Source organism: Hippocampus comes, unplaced genomic scaffold (assembly GCF_001891065.2).
Source record: "Hippocampus comes isolate QL1 unplaced genomic scaffold, H_comes_QL1_v1.1 scaffold40, whole genome shotgun sequence".
In the NCBI taxonomy this organism is placed as follows: Eukaryota; Metazoa; Chordata; class Actinopteri; order Syngnathiformes; family Syngnathidae; genus Hippocampus; species Hippocampus comes.
In genome coordinates, this window is record NW_017842058.1 from 1,099,265 (window position 1) to 1,120,755 (window position 21,491).

General features: G+C 42.8%; 1 protein-coding gene across 3 annotated transcripts in view; it reads right to left on the minus strand.

Annotated features, from left to right (window-relative positions):
• Positions 1-1,582: 1,582 nt before the first annotated feature.
• The window catches only part of cbfa2t2 (CBFA2/RUNX1 partner transcriptional co-repressor 2), a 31,118-nt gene continuing 11,209 nt past the window's right edge, over positions 1,583-21,491 (minus strand). For all 3 annotated transcript variants that reach the window (XM_019861069.1, XM_019861070.1, XM_019861071.1), the window contains 10 exons: positions 17,118-17,297; positions 16,126-16,367; positions 15,946-16,035; positions 10,959-11,143; positions 10,623-10,876; positions 8,461-8,546; positions 7,316-7,502; positions 4,666-4,734; positions 4,392-4,582; positions 1,583-3,483 (listed from right to left, as the gene is read on the minus strand). In XM_019861069.1, the coding sequence (XP_019716628.1) occupies positions 3,157-3,483; positions 4,392-4,582; positions 4,666-4,734; positions 7,316-7,502; positions 8,461-8,546; positions 10,623-10,876; positions 10,959-11,143; positions 15,946-16,035; positions 16,126-16,367; positions 17,118-17,297 (1,811 nt within the window). In that variant the 3' untranslated portion in view covers positions 1,583-3,156. The remainder of the gene's footprint in view (positions 3,484-4,391; positions 4,583-4,665; positions 4,735-7,315; positions 7,503-8,460; positions 8,547-10,622; positions 10,877-10,958; positions 11,144-15,945; positions 16,036-16,125; positions 16,368-17,117; positions 17,298-21,491) is intronic.

The following is a 21,491-nucleotide window of genomic DNA, read 5'->3' on the forward strand; positions in this document are numbered from 1 at the left end:
AAAACGACCATGTATAGTAAGGCGTTTTTATCCGAAAAAACGACCATGTACAGTGAGGCGTTTTTCGACGAAAAAACCGGCCAGGTATAGTAAGGCATTTTTAGCCGAAAAAAATGACCATGTATAGTAAGGCGTTTTTAGCCGAAAAAAACGGCCATGTATAGTAAGGCGTTTTCAGCGAAAAAAAAAAAACGACCATGTATAGTCAGGCATTTTTAGCCGAAAAAACCGACCATGTATAGTCAGGCGTTTTTAGACGAAAAAAACGACCATGTCTCGTAAGACTTTTTAACCCGAAAATAACGACCATGTATAGTAAGGCGTTTTGAGCCGAAAATAATGACCATGTATAGTAAGGCGTTTTTAGCCGAAAAAAACGACCATGTCTCGGAAGGCGTTTTTAGCCGAAAAAAATGACCATGTATCGTAAAGCGTTTTGATCCGAAAATAACGACCATGTATAGTAAGGCGTTTTTAGCCGAAAAAAAACGACCATGTATAGTAAGGCGTTTTAACCCGAAAAAACCGACCATGTATAGTAAGGCATTTTTAGACGAAAAAAACCGACCATGTATTGTAAGGCGTTTTTAGACGAAAAAAAACGACCATGTATAGGAAGGCGTTTTTAGCCGAAAAAAATGACCATGTATAGTAAGGCGTTTTTAGCCGAAAAAAAAAACGATCATGTTTTGTAAAGCATTTTAACCCGAAAAAAACGACCATGTGTAGTCAGGCGTTTTAACCCGAAAAAAACAACCATGTCTCGTAAGACGTTTTAACCCGAAAATAACGACCATGTATAGTAAGGCATTTTTAGCCGAAAAATCTGACCATGTATAGTAAGGCGTTTTTAACCGAAAAAAAAACGACTATGTATCGTAAGCTTTTTGAGCCGAAAATAACGACCATGTATAGTAAGGTGTTTTTAGCCGAAAAAAACGACCATGTATAGTAAGGCGTTTTTCGCCGAAAAAAATGACCATGTATAGTGAGGCGTTTTAAGACGAAAAAGTAAAACTCGCAAGAGGCTCGCGACCGTTGTCGATGGTGTTGACAAGATCTTTACAAAACCTAAGAGCGCCGTCTACTGGTGACCAATAGGAATGACAAACCTTAGACTGAAGTGGCTCTCAACTTTACAAGTACAGTCCCAATGAAAAAATACAACTCTCTGGATAGAGAGATAGAGAGGGAGAGACAGAGAGAGAGAGAGAGAGAGAGAGAGAGAGAGAGAGAGAGAGAGAGAGAGAGAGAGAGAAGAAAAAAGAGAGAGGACAGAGCTGGCGCTCGAGGGAGAGTGCCGGCTCTCATCGTTCACTTCAAAGAGCCGGCTCTTTGTACCGGCTCCTTTCTTGACCGACACATCGCTAGTGCAGACGACCTTTTTTTCTCCTTTCAATAAAGCTGCGTTCAAACGGAATCCATTAAAAACAACGAACCCCTTAACTTCCATAAATATAATTTGCAGCTTCTTTCATCAAAAGTCCACTGGTATGGCCCCCAAAGAGAAGAGCTGTAAACATTGAAAGGCTAGCACATAATAAAAGCCCGTTCAAGAAAAGCCAAACAAAGAAAAAAAGCATATTCAGTAACTCTATTTATTTATTTTGTACCTTACGTCAATATAACTTTTGTCATGTGACTTGTACCAAATGATTCAAGGACAAACGGCGAATCATCAAAACAAAGTAACAGCATAATTCTTTGTACAAACTTACAACAAATGAGAGCAAGTGTGTGTCGTATAAGCTCGTAAAACGTTGGACTTGAAGCTGTGTAAATTTATTCTCCTGAGATTTGTCCTTGTGGGAGGAGTTGCCACCAGGCTTTTTCGCCGAATTGCTACGACAAAGACATTGCTCAAGTGCCAAAGTGGATTCAGAAAACGTCATTATCATCTTCTTAGTCCGTTTTCCACCCAAGCGGTACAGTTTGGTGCTAAAGAAAGGCTACCTGGGCACTTCTAATTGTATGACACTTTCGAAGGATTTAAGTGGTTCTCTGATCGATCCGTCACCTATCGTGATCGGCAGACGTGGATCAATGCTTTTCATTTCCGATCACACCCATATACATATGTACATGCACATATTGGGTGTCCCATAAGTCTCTAGACAAAGGGAAAAAAAAAACGTTTCTTGACATAAACCATACGACTGCTGACTGAACCGGCCATCAAGATGATTTCATTTGGTTGCTCGTTATTCAAATGCATTCTCTGGGCTATCTGAAATCGAAATAAATAAATGTTAGACCCATGTGTGGAGACTTATGAAACACCCTGTGTGTGTGTAAATTCCATCCCATAACTGATTGGCATTGTGTGCTATTTTTTTTCTCACCCGACTGTTGGGACACACATCACAGCAGTACGGGACTGAAAGGGTGTCTTGTTTAGTCTTTTTGTAATAATCCAGTGTCAGGATCTCTGTGTATGAGGTTTAAATTTGGGTAAGTGAGCACCACCAGTGCGCAAAGTCTGACACCCATTGAAAGCAACTGAAGGAATAACGGAGACATTGGTGTTGCTGTGCATCTACGCGCAATTATTTATATGCTTGCAAGCCGTTACGGAGTCGTGTTTGAAAGAGGGAAACTTTTGTTTGCAGCCTCAAACTGTAGTGAACTGAAGTGTACCGCTTGGTCGAAACAACATTTTTCTGTCTGTGTTTTCCTGAGGTCCTTGTTCAAAGTAACTTTGGTGATGTGGAAACAGTTTGATACCTGAACGCTTTGTGTTATAATATTGCTTTGTCGGAAAAAAAAAAAAAGGAAACTCACACATCTGGTAACTCTTCTTTTTTTCTTGAAATCTACACCATTAAATCTGTTTCATGATTGGTTTTATTACACGTAACCCGCCTCCTCCTCCTCGCTGTTTTAAATGCATATACAAAGAAGTAGAAAGGAAAGCTGCTTCAGAGCAAAGTGTACATTATTTTTAATCTCTCGTCTTATAATAATGTTCATCCTGCTGCAGGAGATGGGTCATCAGCTTGATTTTTTTTTTTTTATTTTTAGTTTCCATCTGTCAGGCGATCTGTTGGTCCATAGCGAGCCCCACATAATCTGTCAATGATGATGATGATGATGATGATGAAACATATGCTGTCCTGGAGTGACGGGAAAAAAAAAAGTTCAGCCACATTCCTCCTCCTAATTTCCATTGGTCTCAGGCGCTGAAGCCGGCGTGGAAGGCGTGGATGAGCGAGAGGCCACTGGAACCTTATCCCCGCTGGGACTGGATGCCGAGGCCACAACATCGGAAGTTGTGAGCCCCACGGGGGACACCCCGGCAGCAGTGGCGGCCGCCACTCTGGCGGCGGAGATGGCCGACACGGGTTTCGGCTGAGCTTGAAGTCCAGGGCTGCAGATGAGGTGGTGCCGCTCCCAGTCCTTGTGTTGGCAGAAGGAGCCGCAGTAGCGTGCCGCGTTGCAGCCGCTGCATGTCTCGCTGGCTTTGCGGCCGCAGTTCCAACAACACTGTGAGAAAAGACAAGGACAGCGCGTTAGTGAAGTCGGGACTGCGCTTCATTTTTCACAGATTTTGATCAACCTGCTTGTATTCTACAAAGGAAGAGCTGAACCTCCTCCTGGCTGACTTTGGTCAAGAAAAGCGGGTCCACTCTGGACTGATGGTCAATCAAACTCAGGGCACAAAGTTCAAATAACCATTTAAACCCAAGCACATATATAAGTAAATAAATATAATGTATTTTCTATCGCACTTTTTTTCTATAGCATTTTCTACAGCTCTTGTCCTAATTAGGGGAAACTGAATCCTATCAAGGATGATTTTTGATGAGAGAAGCGTGATACACCGAGGAAAGTTCAGCGCTTAAGAAATGCAGTCCACATGTAAACATGTCATTGTTTCATGAAACATGGAAACTGATAAAGCCACACATTTGTTTGCATTATTGTTTATGTTTACGCCACCCTTGTTATAATTTTATGAAGTTGTCGTAGCGCATGCTTCAAAAGACTGCGGGTCAAAAGTCTTTCGTAAGTTACCAACTCAAACTGAACTAGATAAATAAAAATGTTCGACAAATTCACGTGAAATCTTTGCTTAATTTGCCTTTATTTGAACAAGAACTATTAAGACATTTGTGTAGTATTAATCTGATATTGTTTATTGCACTAAAGATTGATGAATAGCTCTTTTTTAAAAAAAATTATACATGGGAAGAGGACCTAGAAAAAAAGAATCGCATATTAAATCATAGTATTGAGACAAAAAAAAATTGCAAATCTGTTTTTCCCGCAGAATGTTGTTCCCTACGATGGATAAATCCAAACAAATGGTAAGAAACCAGGCAGAGTCTGCAGAATAAAAATAGTCTGTATAAAACGGGAGGTCAGAACAATTTGAGGGCGATTGGGCTGACCTCGCTGGAATCCTCTTGCTCATTGATAACCATGATGGCGTCCTCCTGGGCCTTCCTCTTGGCATCGGCCAGCGTCTTCTCCATCTTGGCCCGTTCGGCCGCGATCATCTCGAAAGCTTTTTGCTCGGCCTCGGCCACCGCCTTCTGCACCTCGTCCATGGCCTGCCTCTTCACCTCGTTCACCGCCTCCTCTGAGCATGGAAAGAGAGATGCTGTTCGGTCGGTTCACACGCAGGACGACGCCAGGCGAGCGGCTCCTTCGCCGACTTCTCACCTGCTTTCCTCCAGATCTCGTCTGTGACGTACGCCGAGCCGGCTCGCGGGGCGAAGTCACGCTGAGACTCTGCAGAGAGAGCACAGTTACGGCCTGAGTAGTGTATTCCATTCGCAGCCGCTTACGTTTAGACTGCTTATTGAGCCATGTCGAGTTTTGAGCCCTCCAATGCTGCTGACTATTCTTGCTGCCTTTAGTTCACATTCAAACCTGCATATGTTTTAGTAATTATTGCTGTGTAGTTCTCCCTCGGATAGTAATGATGCAATGTGAAGGAAATAAACCAGCAACTTCCATAAAAGGGACCAAAAGGAATCATTCACAACCGAATATTCTATTTATACGTTTTTTTTCTTCATGAATGATTGTCACGCGGTTGACGTTCGTATTTCATTCAAAACAGCTCATAAATTGATTCATTATTCATATGTGTCAAGTTTTGCAAAGTAAAATGCTGCTGATTATCCATGCTGTGTTTTGCTCTCCCTCCGTGTTACTAGTGCTCATGTCTATTTCATGGAACTGCTTGTACATCGTATTTATTTATTGACCCATGAACGGTTTTGTATCCACAAAAAGGTTTTGTGATCCCTTTTCTCAGCGCTTTAAATGGCCTCCGATAGGAAGAAGGTTCCCCACCCTTCACTTTTAGAGCATCAATATCTGCAATGCAAACAGGGCTCTCATATCTGGAGATGCAACAGAATTGTTGTTTATCGTCGTCTGATGCGAGATCTGACAGCCTCAGAGAGGAATGTGTTTGGCTTGGACGGAGGGGGGAAGGCGGGCCTTACAAGCTGTGTCAACATTCTGTCACTGCTTACAAATCTCTCCCTGTGTGCAAATCACCATTTCACTTGTGTCATCCTATACGTTCTGCATCGTATGCACTCACGGACCATAACAGCAGGTATGCTTGCGATATTTAAGAATATCGCAAGCTTGCTTTTATTAGACACTCGTCTTTGTGGATGGATTTCCGAAACAAAAAAAAAATTCTCCGGTGGATGGGCTGTCTTCCCGGCTGTGCGGGGGCCCAGATGGTACTCGCGCATGTTGGCCAGCGTTGTCACTCTGAGCCCGCAGGACGGCCCTTCTGTGGCCGATATGGCCCAGGCCGGTCCTGGCACCTGTGAATGTGACTGTGGCCCAGCAGGGGACAACGCAAGGCTGGCCTGGCAGTGCACAGCTGAGTTGGAGTTTATTCTGCGTCCACTAGAGGGCAGTGTCAGTCTTGACCTTTTTGTGCCTCTTGGAATTGTTGTTTAGGAGGGTCTCAACATCGCCCACAATTTGTTTTTGAGGGATTCCAGACATGAGCCCCTACACCCCCCAATCTCAGCCCGCCACCACAAAAAAATGAACAGGAGTTTCGCCACTTTGGGTATGAAGCAGCCAAATTCCAAGGTTTGCGGTTTGACACGTCCTATTGGGCAATTCGCCCAAATGAGCCCAAATTGAAAGCAGGTGTCCGAAACAGATGGGCAGTGCAAAATTGCCAAACTTTGTTGCTTATGCCATCTAATGTGGGCAGAACACGGCGCCCAACTTTTATGAGTTTGATGATTCTTGAAAAGTTAATAAAAAAAATTGCCCAGACACTAGTGACCTCGATTGAAACAAAATGGTCAATAATAAGAGGACACAGAAGAACGTCAAAAGGATCCATGTTCCAAAATTGAGCTTGAGGTCTGCCATCCCAGGCTCGTACTTTGACAAACTCTTACAAGGGAATTCACCCAAATGAGTCCTAATCAGAAGCAGGTGTCCTATAAAGATGGGCGATGCTAATTTGCCAAACTTTTTTGCCTCCGCTATCTAAAGCAGGCAGAGCATGGTGCAATTTGATGGCGATTTTGAGACGTTCTGACAAGTTAAAAAAATTGCCCCCCAAAACAACGTCAACGTGTCACTCGTGTCGCATGATCAAGTCTTGAGGAGTCATGGCCTAAGTACCAGATGTATCTCTTTATTGATATACTGGATCATTTTTAATTTAATGTAATGCAGAACATTGCACGTTTTACTGCAGTCGGAGCGGACGTTGGCCAGCTTTTCCTTGTAATCCGCCGGATGTTGCGGCGTCACGGTCATACTTGCCCGGATGGATAGACGGCGCCATTTTATAAAATAAAAGCACCAAGCACCATGGATTAGTTGATTTTGAATTCTCTCGCGACTGCTCGATTGCCATGGAATTTTAAACTGTGCTTCGTGAGCGTGTCTCTTCGTAGGTGCCATTTTCGAGATGTTGTTTTGCACAATGCGCGTACCGGCACCGACTGGGGGAGTGCCTTTAGCGGCCTCTTTCACGCGCACCCTTCCCACTTTAACGTCCGCATGCTGTCCTCTGTTACGTCCGCCTTTCCTCTATATAAGCAACGTGTTGGCTCAACATTAGTCTGTCAAGCGGGCCCGTCACTGAAGTCACACAACAGTATTCACAGATTTTGGAACTCCATGCGAACACAAGGCGACTCGCATTATTAGGCGCCCCGTCCATTTTGGAGAAAATGTCAGACTTTTATGTTTGTCTTATGGTCGTGAAAATATGGTATGTCTTTCTTGATTTGGTATGACATCAAGAATAAATAAAAATAATCTCTTGATTGCATAGTGGGGGCGGAGAGGAAGAGAACAAAATCCTTACCAGACTCTGCAGAGTGGGGGCTGTGCGTTTTGGAGAAGGGCGCAGAGCCCCCTTTGCGAGCGTCCTCTTGCTCACTGGAACGCCGCCTCCAGTAGTTGAGCTCCTCCCGGTCCGACTCCTGGCACCGCCGCAGGACACTCACCGACCGCCGCGTCTTTTCCACCATGTCCACGATGGAGTTCAGCACCTGGACGCAACAATGTTCAGTTAGCCTTCATTTAAGTAATATACATTTTGTTAAAATTGACTGATCTATCATTATAGATCATTTGTATTGAATTGAGCCACAGCCATGCTACGACACAGCTATTATATTGATAAACAACTTGGGTGGAAACAGAAGTTTAGAACGTTCAGATTCTCCCATGCCATTAAAAATGAAAAACAATCAATCAATTAACTGATCATTTATCAAGACCTTTTTTTCTATTTAGTTCTTTTTTAAATGTTCTATATAATTTAATTTTTTTTTTGTAGTTCACAACAGAAATAAAATCGATGGAGCAATTTATTCAGGAAATAAATAAATAAATATATATATACATACATACACACACACACACACACATATACACACACTCACTCACAATGAAGTAATTTTAAAATTTCACAAAACATTATCTATCAAACAACCGATCAAAGAAAATACATATTTTTATTTTATTCACATATTTTTATGCATTATTTAATATATGATAGATTTTTTTTTTTTTTTTTACTTCAGAATGGAAGTAAAATCCAGCAGTTGATCAAGGAAAATATGTTTAGTTGGATACCGTAAAGCATTTCTATTTTATTTATGACATATTTTTTAGTATTTTTTTTGTATCCACAACATGAAAAAAAAGTTGACTATCTAGCGGACCCAGCAATATCGATCAAAACAAGTGCTCGGATTGTTTTCCCCAATTAGACCAGTTGCTGCTAGGCAGAGTTTCGGAGGCTGAATCGGATCCACCGAGTACGCCAGTTAAACCATACAGTGTATCGGTGTAGGCCTTGTCAAGCTCACTAGGCAGACAAACACTAAAAACTCTGAAAACAATACTGTCAGGATAATGAAAAATGCTCATGTTCTGTATTAAATATAAAAAATGTGTCAATGCATCTCTTAGCCAACCAGAGGAGACACAAGGGACACTTACGTGGTCTAGATGCCTCCATTCATCAGCCCACTCCCTGTCAGTCAGCCTGTGGTCAACTGGCTCCTCGCGGTAGCCCCCGTTAGTGCCTGATTAAAAACACACACAAGTCAGACCAATAATTAACATTCCTCTTAATGCCGACGACGCCAAAGGCCGGTAATCACTTCATCATCATTCAAATTTGTAACATGACATCAGTGTCCTGTAAACACTTTCTTTTATTTTTTTGCATATTTTTCGCATTTAAATGACATCATCATTGTGGCACTAAGGGAAGAAAAATGAGTGAGATGAAGGATGAGAAAAGGGTGAAATAAAGAGAAGCCCTGTGATGCAAAACAGACTTTCGGCACCCGGAGCCGGAGCACATCTGGAAGTCAGCTGTCAAACACACACACACACACACACACACACACACACACACACACACACACACACACACACATTCGCCAAATGTCTCTGCTGGCACCCTCCCCTTGCGGAGCTCCCTGCGTTCCAGTAGGGAGACACTCAGGCTGAATGCAGTGGCTCTGATATTTAAACACAACCAGCCGCACACAGTTTGCTATCATAAAAAAAAAAAAACAAAAAAAAAAAACACATGCACATGCACACACGTCGCACACACAGACATACACAAGAAAGCCATAGGGAAGCGCCAATCTTCGTATAACGCTGAAACAAACAGCCGACAAGAAGCCACATGCACACTGGGCCTGTTGAGAAGAATGATTCCTATGTAGGCTCGCCTTGGCCTCCTGGTTCTCATCAGCGTTCATCAGTTCAAAGACATGTGTGTGTGTACTAGTGTGTGTGTGTGTGTGTGTGTGTGTCTCCAGTTAAGTGGCGGCAGGCGGGCGGGAGGCTGTGAGACAAGGGACTAAGACCTCATAAACACAGCACCTCCACCAAGAACATATCAAGGTGTGTGTGTGTGTGTGTCGGCTACTGCAGTTTCCAACGAGAACTGACAAGCCCCCTGAAATAGAGGGCAGATATACACCAGAGTCCATCCAGTCGGTCATGGACAGCGCAGCTCTGTTTATAAGCGACACGCAGACGATACACTGAGTCCCAATTCATGGGGGCCCAACTAAGCAAACACAGGAGACCACCCTTAATCAAGTGGGCTCGCCAGTGTGTGTAAAAAAATATATATACAGCATATTATTTTTTTTTAGGGCAGACACAACCAATGTCGGATATTTTTTGGACACAAAAGATCAACATACTAATTGACGAGTTAGTGTGTGGTCTGCTTGGTGATGAAGTGCTGCCTCCAGGAGTGAAAATACAATATCTGCTTTTACTGGCTTTTTGAGGGCACCGTAGTTTACATCCACATTAAAAAAAAAAATTTGGACTCGCATTTCACAGTTGTCCACCTCCTGGTACTGAGTTTTCCGGTATGCCGAGGCACTTACCTCCTTCCTGGTACTGAGTTTTCCGGTATGCCGAGGCACTTTCCTTTGGGATGCGCCTGGCGCACCTGACAATTTGGTGGTCAAAAGTATACTAAACTCCCTGCCAGAACCATGTCTAACTATTGGCGCAGGTAGTGCCAATTTTGGTAAATTTGATCGAGGTGCAAGTAGACATATTCTGAGGTTGTCATCATATTTCAGTCATAAATATGACAACAGCATGCTCAAACCCCATTTTTAAATGCGCCGCGCTAGTTCTACTTGCACTGCTCTGCGAAAATAACAAAACTGAGTCTAGTTCACCCCTGCACAGATTTTGACTGCACCTTGCCCTAGACTTAGCACAGGGCATACACAATGGAGCCTTATGTCTCCTATCATGCACAACGTCATTTTTTGCTGCTTACATGGCGTCAATTAAACAAATGTCCATTTTGAAACACAACAAAATGACACGTATAAAATATATTTAGTGAAAAATGGTTACAAAAATAACCAATTTTTAGTAGTGGCTATTGGAACTGCATGGGTATGGTATGAAAAAGTGCTTAACACCTCAGTATTTGTGCTCCTAGCTACACCGATGTTATCCAAAACTGCCTTCTGGGACCTTGGGAACAAAAGATGGGCCTTCCTCAGACTATTCCTGAAGAGTTGCAAGCATATGGATTTTCAAAATGTCCCCCGATTATTGAATTAATCGATCATTTCCACTAATTTATTGGTACCATTAATTACCTGGCAGCCTGGGTCTGTCTTTGAGCTCTCGTATCTCCAACATGCGTTGGCTGTGCTCGCGGTGCAGGATGTGCGGCGCGGCGATGTCATCCAGGGCGTAGTGCTGCAGGGGCGGCGGCGTCGGGTGCAGTTGGGCGTTGAGAGGCAGCGGGTGCGCGGGGCTGTGGCGGGGAGCCGGGCTGATGGTACAAATGCGCTTGGCAGTTGGCTCCATGGCCACGGACGGTCGCTCGTGGAAGCCGTTCTCCTTGACCCTGGAAGTCGTCGGCGGGATTGGTCATACGGGCTTCCGCCGGATTGCGGGGGGCTCTTAAAAATTCGGTCATTCGAGCTTACCTGCTAGGGCTGGGCCTCTTGACGGCGGCGTCGGAGGGCTCCATGAGGAGCTCGGATGAGTCAGGAGAGGAGGCCATGGTGGTGCTGAGTAGGAGGTGCTCGTGCTGGGATAGGTACTGGGCCGGGGTCTGCTTGGCCGCACGTGCGCAGTGGAGCAGCTCCCTCTGTAGCAGGGGAAGGTTCGCCTGGAGATTTAGAAAGGAGAAAACTTGTTTGAAATGCAGTTGGCACATACAATGCTTCTGACCACGTTTTGCTTCTTATGGTTCTCTCACATCTTCATAGGCACTATATATAGTTCGGGTGTCACGAAAAGCAATTGGAACTGGCAATATATATCGTCCTTAAATCGTATCGCACCCCATGAATCAAGGTATGTATCGAATTGTCTTTTATTGGAGATACATTATACAAAGCATAGTACAGTATTCTATTGATTCGTGTATATTTGTCATTCCACTGCTGCTGGTATATAGATTATTTATTGATATGTGTATAGGGTTTTTTTGGGGTGGGGGCTGGGGGATGGAGACGCTGCTGCCTTTTCTCGCTGCTCGCTGACGATTCTGTGCTGCATTACAAGTGGGGCAAAACATTTCCATTATTGGTAAGCACACCATTTGGCCGCTGAGTCATAGCACAGACATGCACGTTGACACACAATCTTGGAAACATTTGACAACAAACCCTTCCAAAGCCCGTATGAGGGTTTTTTTTTTCTATTCAGAAGTTCTCTGTCTCCATCCTGTCCTCAACAGTCCCCCCCAACCTCCTTTTTTTTTTCTTCGTCATCCTTAATTAGGAGCAGAGGCTGGTGTGCTTGCAATTACACCACTTCCTCTCTCTGGTGAGTAAATAAAACCCAAGAGTTGCTTTTTCTTTTTTCGTTTTGCGAAGCATGATCAAACTATCAGGACTGAGCTCTCCTCAAGCAATGCATTCACTTTTTCAAAAGTATTTGGACACACGGCACGCATCGCAGTAGTGTGCCATGAGGGTTCGTCAAGTTCGCGCTGGGAAAATATCCACCGCTTCATTGTTCGATAAATTATTTATTTTATTTATTGGAAATAATAATGTATTGATGTGATGTCCTGTGACAGGCCAGACAGTTATAGTGCATGCTTTTTCACTGGATGGTAGAAGGTACACTTAACTTGTGTACAATTAACTTTTGCATATTCATGGTTCACTATTCACAAAATCAAAAACTCATCTATTTTCATTTTTTTGTGCTGAAACGACACGAGATGCCACATGACATGGGCAAAAACATCTCTAAAAGGAAAGTAGTACAACTGTGTCAAGGAACTACAGTATGTTGACGTGATATCAACTGAGAAACAAGCTTTGTGTGTTGGGGAGGAGCTACGTTTAGCCTGGGTTGTTAGTAGAGAGTGTGCATGTGCCTTAACATGCACTCTTCCAGTGTCTTTTTTTAAAAAAAAAATCACATTTTCTCAAAGCCTGATCCTGAATCAGGGTAATGTTTTAAGACAAGTTTCATGATTTTAAGATGCTTGGTAATGATATTTCGTGGTATTTTTACACACATATATAACAAGGAAGGGAGCGTATATTCCTCACTTTTTTTTTCTCTACTTTCAGATTGTTGCCAGATTATTCAGAGACCAAGAAAGACTATTCTTAGACATGCTTTGTGATGATATTTTGTGGTATTTTTATGGTTTGAACAATAAACTAGACAAACATATAACAAAGAAGGGGGGCGTATATTACTCACTTTTTTTTTTCTCAACTTTCAGATTGTTGCCAGATTATTCAGAGACCAAAAAAGACCATTCTAAGACACATTCATTTTTCACTTTTTGGTGTAATCTTAAACCAAGTTATTAAAATAAAATGTAACTTTATAATCTACATTTGTTTCACTTTTTTCTTAACATATTAATTTGCATAAATATTTCATAATTCGTTTTTAAAATATGTTAATGTTTTTTTTTCTTTGTCTATGACTAGTTCCGGGATATCTGACTGTGTCCCCGCTTTTTTTGGATGTAAAATGTAAAATATGTTCCTTGGTGCAATAAACGTTAGGGAACACTGCATTAAAGAAAGTAAGAACAGGGGAAGAGTGATGCTTTTTTTCCCCCATGTACAATGGCAAAACATGAGTCGACCCCAAAGTTGGACTGTAAAGGTCTTGCTTGCTTTGTAGACTGGGAACAGAAAAAGGGGTCTTCCCCATACTGTTTCCACAAAGTTGAAAGCCCCGAAAAAAAGTGGGTGGTCTGGCTCTAACCCCCAGGCCCTAAACCAATGGACATTTGAGAAGAGATGCTCTCGTTTTTTTTCTTTCTTTCTTTTTTTTTTTTTTTTTGGGCGGGGCAGATGCAAGATCGGCGGCGCCTCAGCAGCTGAGCGCTCTTCACATACATACCCCTTTTCCACAAAAAAAAAAAAAAAAAATAGCCAGAGCTATGCTTAGTTGGTTCTTAACAAAGAACGTGTTTGGTTATCCACTAGCAAAGAGCCAAGTAGGAGATACGTCATGACATCATCGTAGAGCGTCCAAACATCACACTACGTCGTTCTTTACCCAAGAGTGACTGCGCTATTAATACTATTACTACTACTCATAAAATTAAAACAAAATAATAATGCGCTGTTAGCATCTACATGGCAACTTAGCATCGCATCGATTATACTTGTATGTGGTACAGAGCAGTCAGGGACATGCAATCAGCAAACGCTTATCCATCCATCCATTTTCTGATCCGCTGATCCTCAAGGGTCACGAGGTGCGCTGGAGCCTATCCCAGCCGTCTTCGGGCAGTAGGCGGGGTTCACTCTGAACTGCTTGCCAGCCAATCACAGGGCACATATGTAAATGAACAACGATTCACACCGAAAAGTTAGCAAACGCTGATATCTTTCCTAATTATTGGTAGATGATCACAAGGTTGGCTACGAGTCGGAGATGGAATGCTATTTGGGCACATCCGCGATCGCTATTCTGGTGGGACACAATTGTGCCAGAGTTCTCTGCTCAACAGTTTGTGCAAAACTTCCGTGTGTCAAGGGAGTCAGTCCTCTAAATCTGTGATTGTCATGATATCCCGCCCCCTGCCGTAGTTGGTGCTCGAGTCTAAATAATTAAGGCCAGCTTAAGCAACAGTTTCAAGCACCAGTGCTAGAGCTAGAGTCAACTTCTTTGGTGGAAAAAGAAAAAATTGGTGCAAAACTGGGCACTCATCTGGAATTAGTACTAGTACTAGCGCGGTGGAAAAGGCCCATCAAGACAGTGGCATTCAACCCATAAATGTTTTTTTGTTTTAAATTAGAGGGGGTGAAAGGCAAGACTTTATAGGCATGTTTCACACATCCGACTTTCTATTTCCCTCCCCTTCCTGTCCTATTTGCCCACCAAAAACCTTCTCTTCCTCCTACTAGAATGAAGTTGTGAGCCCGCCCCCTTCTGTCATAAATTAGCAAAATCAACAGAGCTTTCTCCTCTCAGGACAGACAGATGGAGGTGAGTGAGAGGTAAACGCATATTGAAAAGAGCCGCTGCAGGAAGATTTACGGGCTGCCTTAGGGACAGAGAGGGAAGCTCCTAAAAAGTAAAGTATACACTTGAAGAAATGTCTCCCCGTTACAAAAAGAGGGGGTTCTCGGGGGAGCCGTTAAACACACGTCATCTGTTGCGCATCAGGTCAGCACGCAATTCATGAGAGTTAAACCATTTTGAGGAAGCGTTTGCTCAGTTCAACGTGTCACGGGGTCGAGTGCATTCACCTCGCTGCTGCAATGAATTGAAAAGGAAGCAGACAAGAAGAATGGTGGACACTTCATTAGGTACGACTAACACACACACACACACACACACACACACACACACACACACACACACACACACACACACACACAATCACATATCCGGACAATATAGAGTGTTCCACTAACCAACCGTGCATGTTTTTGTAATGTGGGAGGAAACCGGAGTACCCCAAGAAAACCCACGCAGGCACGGGGAGAACATGCAAACTCCACACAGGGAGGCCGGAGCGGGATATGAACCCATGACCTCTGCACTGTGAGGCGGATTCGCTAACCAGTCAACGACCATGCTGCCCTATCATATATTATTATTTTGTTTTTCAATATTTTATATTGATATACGTTTTCAAACATGTTCTGTATTATAGTTTATTATGTTAAGTAATTAGAAATTCTCCTGCTACTACAATGACAAATAATAATGAGAATTATTATTATTATGAATTTATTGATTATTTGATCTTTCACATTGGACTCTTCCATAGTGTAACCAATATGAATAAAAAGATTTTGTTTTACTTTTGTTACTATATTAGATTTGCAGTACTATCGTATGTGATGATACTAATAATAACAATAACAATGACAATAACAATAATTTCACATAATAAACACATATATTTAATAAAAAATGTTCATATTATCTTTCCATTTTTAATTGTGTAATTAACTAGGGTTCCCCAAATCTGTCAGTGTGCAGTATATATATAAAAAAAAAGAAAATGATTCATCTTAATATTTTAAATAATGTATTATAAATACTGTATCTAAATAGGTTATCCAAAGTGTTATCTGACTATAGCTAAATGCATATAATAATAATAATAAAAAAACTACTACTTTGACTGCCCATCATCTCATCACCTTCATAATAATAGTGTGTTGTTGTTTTATTGAATATTTCCTTCATTTCAATTCCATTTCATTTCTGTCTGACATGTTTAAATGAGTGTCCTGATCCTGCTAAACAGAATAACTCCAAAACATGCCACCAGACTGTGCAGGTGTTCCTAATGTTGTGGCCTGTAAGCCCCAGAGAAGGTCGAGGTGAACTCTGAGCGCCCGTCATGTGTTTTCGAATGAAACCAAAGCATCAAAATAGTCTCGTTAAAAATAAGAGGGAAGTAGACCAAGCAAAAACAAACACATATTTTGCGGGCGAGAAGGTCGAAACGTGAATGTTTACCTTGAGAAAAGGAATAACAAACGGCCTCAAGGGGAAGTTGGTGGCCTCCTGAAGCCGTGAGTGAAACTCCTCAATGGTCACGGTTGAATTCTACAATCACAAAAAATTGTCAATATACATTGGAAGGAGATGGCGATGTCCCCAAACCTTAAAAAAAAATTTTTGGGGGATGACGCGTACCACCAGAGCCAGCACTAAGCTGCGCACGTTGTCGCCGATCTCCGGCGAGATGTCGTTGCCGAACTGCTGCAACGTGGTCAGGAAGCGCTTGAGTTTGCTCAGTTGCCGCGCTCCGCATGTGGCCGGCAACTGCTGGTTGGCCAGCGACGATGACGACGATGACGAAGGCCCGTTGCTGTAGCGTTGCGGCGGCGACGGCACCGCGTTGAGTGTCGGTGGCGAATGGTGGTTGCCGTTGGTCACTGTGGAGACAACGGCAGGAAAGGCGACTGTAAGAGAAGCAAAGGATTCTGGGAAGACTGAAGCCAGTCTGTTGGAAAATGATTATTTATGTACTATAAATGGCATATTTTTGTCAGTGACTTATAATGACAGGCATAACACCGAAATACTTTTCCACAAGGTGGCAGAAGGTCCAGTTAATTACTGTCATTCATACATAAGAGTAACATGGGCAAAAATGTCAGGAAACACTGGACTTGTTCGAGTGGCTCTTAACGTCTGGGACTCACTGTCCACGTAACTTTTTGTGATGCTGTCACACGCCTGAATATGTGAAGCCGTGTGTAAACGAGATCCGCCAGAAAGGGGCAGGCGAAAAAACGCCCGCTCTACTTTTATGCCTCTGATACGGCAGGAAAGCAGTGAACAACTTCTGAGACTCACTGGGCATGCCACTTTGTGTGATGCCAGCACGCAACTAATTATCTGAGTGTGGAAAGCGACAGCGGCTGAGTAAACATGCATTTTGTACAAGGGAATGTCCTGATCCTGCGACTTCTGTAGCCAACTGTTTGTAAAGGCCCAGCTCATTTGCGGTTTAATCCGAGCTCTCCCTATTGCGTTGAATGCAACTGTCACAGAGGATGGCGCTGACCTCCTCCAATTACTTGCTTGTGTGTTGTTCGGGTGAAATCGCTTGGTTCGGAAAAAGACATGACAGAAATGTGCTTCCATTTTGCTGGCTTTCCCTGTGAAAGTCAAAGACGTACATGCTGTAGTGGAGAAGGAGGCCAGGCGGGGGCCACTTGGGTTGATGGAGGGCAGAGGGGGCATGATGATGGCGGCGCCGCTGCTGCTGCTGCTGCTACTGCTACTGGGAGCTGATCTGGAATGAGTCTTAGCATCCACAGGAGAACCGGGCATGGCAGGGCTCTTCTTCGCTCCACTGTCTGCAAGAGATGAGGCCAAACTTAAATGGAGCTAGGGTCAGATTCCTACACAAGGTTGGTACACTTGGATATTTGAGCTATTTGAGCTTTAACTGATTTGCTCCATAAAAAGAGAAAAAAATGTGACCTCTCCTGAAGCATCATCTGAGACAGGTAATGCACTATTTTGCACTAATCGGAAGTATTGGAGTTAATAATGCAGTATGATTTTTTTTTTCTCATTTCTGACACCCAAAAAACCCCAAAAAACCAAAAAAATAAAACGTACTGAGAAAAGTTAACTTGCATCTTTGATCCAATAATTTGATTGAATTATGCTGAATTGATTCAATCAAAATGGAACCAAGGTCCATTATCACTGTCTCTCAGAAACGAATGGAACAGTTGCGCTGAAATTGGAAATGAGCGATAGACAATGTACTGTATATTCACATCTGTTTTTGTTTCTGATACTTTCTAGTCACTTAACGCCCCAATTCAAATTGGAACATCATTGGCATACCTGCAAAATGCCTGGAAAAGGAGGGTTAAAAGACCACCAAAAGTTTCACTTGTCATATGCCGGGGCATCGAACCCCCTCCCACTCCACCCCCTCTTTCCCTCCATCAAAGGGCCAGATGTCTAAAGTTTAGCCCCTCACTCTCGACCATTCAGATCACAAACAGAAGAAAATGTTAAAGAATGCTATTGTGCGGCTCGAAGAATGCCCCTTCATTGAGAGTTGCGGCCAAGAAGGGGGTAGTGGAGGGGGCTGCGAGAAAGAAAAGAGAGAAATGGGGCCGGGACTATTTCACGCTTTACTAACAAGATCGTCAAAGCTTTTGAATGTTAATAGCAACTTTTCAATATGCCATCGCCGCTGAATGAGACCACCAGATAAGGGGGCATGGGCCTTGTTTGGGTACCGGGGGTGTCATTTATGTGGCATAAGGAGATGCCTTTGTTTCCTGCAGCGCCATGGAGGAGGCGCAACAACACCCCTCCCTCCCTTTTGACCCCCCCGCCCCCCGCCTCAACCACCGGCATCTCCATTTAGGAGTGGATCAGACTTTTTTAAGTGCTCCAAGAAAGGACGATTAATAGACACGCAAGGCCCGGCGGGGGTCGAAGTTCAACCTTGGAGAAGGCCTTTTAAATACGGTTTCATGCTCTTTCCGAGTGGCCTCGCCTTCAATGGCGCCCTTTATGTCTCTTTCACGGCCGATGAACTCTACGCGGCCTTGTGCAACAGGTTCCCAAGTTTATAAAGATGGAGGCCTTAAGATGTGAGCGGGCCACGCATAACAATGGAGACAGAGTTGGCTCTCACGAGGGGATGAGGATCTGAACCTCCGAAAGCTGCAACACAAATATTTTCCCATTCGTGATCGTAGAGAAAATCGTCAACATATTAACACAGGATCAATCAGCCCTGAAACAATAGATTTGATATTATGGATATCGACATGATATTGAAATGTAATACTTGCCATGTTGTGATATTATTTGGGCACCAATGAATAATAAGGAAAATATATCTATTTCCTACATAAGGAATACTGTATATAGAATGTGGAATAAAATTAATGTACATTTAAAACAGAGCGTCAGATACCTTCTAATGATCAACGTTCGCTTCGCAAAGTACGGAATGACTGCAGCTCAACTCTATGCCTTTCAAATCGTGTTGACTAGAATGAAATAATTTATTGATGTACAATATAGCTTGCCTGGTCATCGTATAATAAAAAAAAAAAAAAAAGAGGTTTTAAAAATGTTAACTATGTATTTTCGGTTCAATCTACTAAAGTCATTCTGTTCAAAGTATCCAGGACATTATTGTAGTAGATGGTCGGCGGCAACTTTTGGGTTTTTTATTTATTTTTTTATTCCTGCCAATGTATTGCACATTCTGGACAGCGTGAGACTCAATGAAACAGATTGTGTTGCATTGACATTCTGCCATTTTATTGGCAACAGCTGTTTTTGAAGCGGATGCATTTGAGGGGTATAAAGAGCTCTGTGTTGTCATGTCAAGAAGAGGAAGCGGTTGCGATGGCGATTTTTCACCACTCAAAATACATTCAGGTGAAAATGATAGCACAAATCTCAGTCAAGTTGTTTTTCTCTATCTCTGGAGTATATCTGTTAAGACTGTAAGCAGTGAAATATGCTAATTAATTGTAAAGGTATGAAAATATATTCTCGAAGCGGATCAGTGTTTGATCATCTGGTTGGACCATACTTTCTGAGAACCACTCATATCTATCTATCTATCTATCTATCCATCCATCAGTGTGTGTGGGCATAATGGTGAAGGGATTGCGTCATTCTGAAGAAGTCGTCCTATTGGGCCTTTTTGGCCTGTGGGACTCCGTAGGCAGCTGATTGTTAGCGGATGGCTAAGCAGAATGCAGTCTTGCTGTCCATCGAGGCAAAAACTCGGGTGTGGTAGGAGTTCGACGAGGCCATAGAGAATAACGGACGGCTTGGAAGAAATTCTGGTCCACCATCCGTCGTCTCCGTCGAAAGAACCATTAACACTATGTTTAGTGGGGATTTGTGCACTGTTGACCTCCACCGATTATGTCTTCCGGCTGGCCTGGGAACGCCTTGGGATCCCCCGGGAAGAGCTGGAAGAAGTCTGGGCTTCCCCGCTAAAGCTGCCGCCCCCAAACCCGGATAAGCGGAAGACAATGGATCGACTGATGGATTGTAAATTTGATTTGTTTGTATATCCTAATCACATCAGTTCTCTCGTAAAATCTGTATTATAATTAGTTTGACACTTTTTTTACAATATATATCAAGTATTTAAATATGATGGCACAATAATAACAAATAAAAGTATTACTCAACTCTTTTGTGCAAATTATACAGTATCCGTCACAAGATAGGGCATACGTTGTCAATCAATAGCACGGGGCAGCGTATCACGAGCATTGCAATACAAATTATGCGGGACATTCAAAACATCCATTGAATATGATATGATATGATATGATTACACAAAAATATGGATGCGCAAGCTTGTGGCATCCACATTTCTGCCCCTTTCCCTTCCCTCCTCCCTCTCTTGCTGCCCATCTGTCGTGCGCATGCAACATCTTTGACTGTTCAGCCCGCTTCGTCTACGACGACACACTGTGGCTTGGCTGCCATCGCTCCACCTGTTCACCAACAAGGGGTGCAGGAAGAACGAACACACACACTCACACACACAAACACACGAATATATATGCAGTGCCAGTGCACAGCAGGATGCAGCCTGCAGCACACACACACAGACACACTTGCGTATGGTCAGGAAATTAGACTGACATCTCAATAACACAATCAACGAAGCATACAGCCTTCATGTCAACACTGAGATCACACAACACGTCTCAAAGCAGTTTACACGCACACCAATAATCACAAACCAAATTTGAGCATTTCCTGATGCAGGTCATCGAAGGTCCAATGATCGGATGTCGCTAAAATATGATCCTGTGAGCGATTTACCTCAAGCGCGGCTTGTGTTGAGTAATTTTGTCAACCACAATCTGCTCTGTACACGCGAGCGGCCGACAATCGTTAATGTGAAAGCTGGTCAATATTCACAATGGCATATCGTCATGTGGTCAACACCGAGTTGGGCGGAGCCAAAGAATGTGACGTGAACGAGAACGCTAACCAATCAGGAAGCCTGCTTCCCAAAAACAAAAAGCAACTGCGTGTGTTGAATGTTTCTGTAGCGTCTGGCACAATTTCTTTCATCACGATAGAATAGAAGTGGCGAGAAGTTAAGTTCGTCTTGCACAAGGGGTGGACAAAACAGCATTTGTAAATGACTGCAAAATGTACCGTATTTATTTTTATGATATTCTATTCATGCATCTCTAATTCCTCAGCTGAATAATTGTAATTAACAATTTTTTTTAAATAGTAAAAGTAAAAATTACATGCATTTACCGATAACAATTTATTTTGTTTGGTCGATCAATAATCTGGTATTTTTAAAAATGAGAATGAGCAACTAGCGATTGTTTCAATAATTGATTAATCTGTCAATTTGGTCAATTAATCGGTGAATCAGGAAAAGAAGTTTAAATTTCCACCTTTGTATTCAAAAACAGGACGTAAATTTCAAATTGACCTTGCGGAAAACGCACAAGCAAAAATTCTGAACGATTTCAGGATAAGGCAAAAATGTTGATCATTGTTAAACAGGG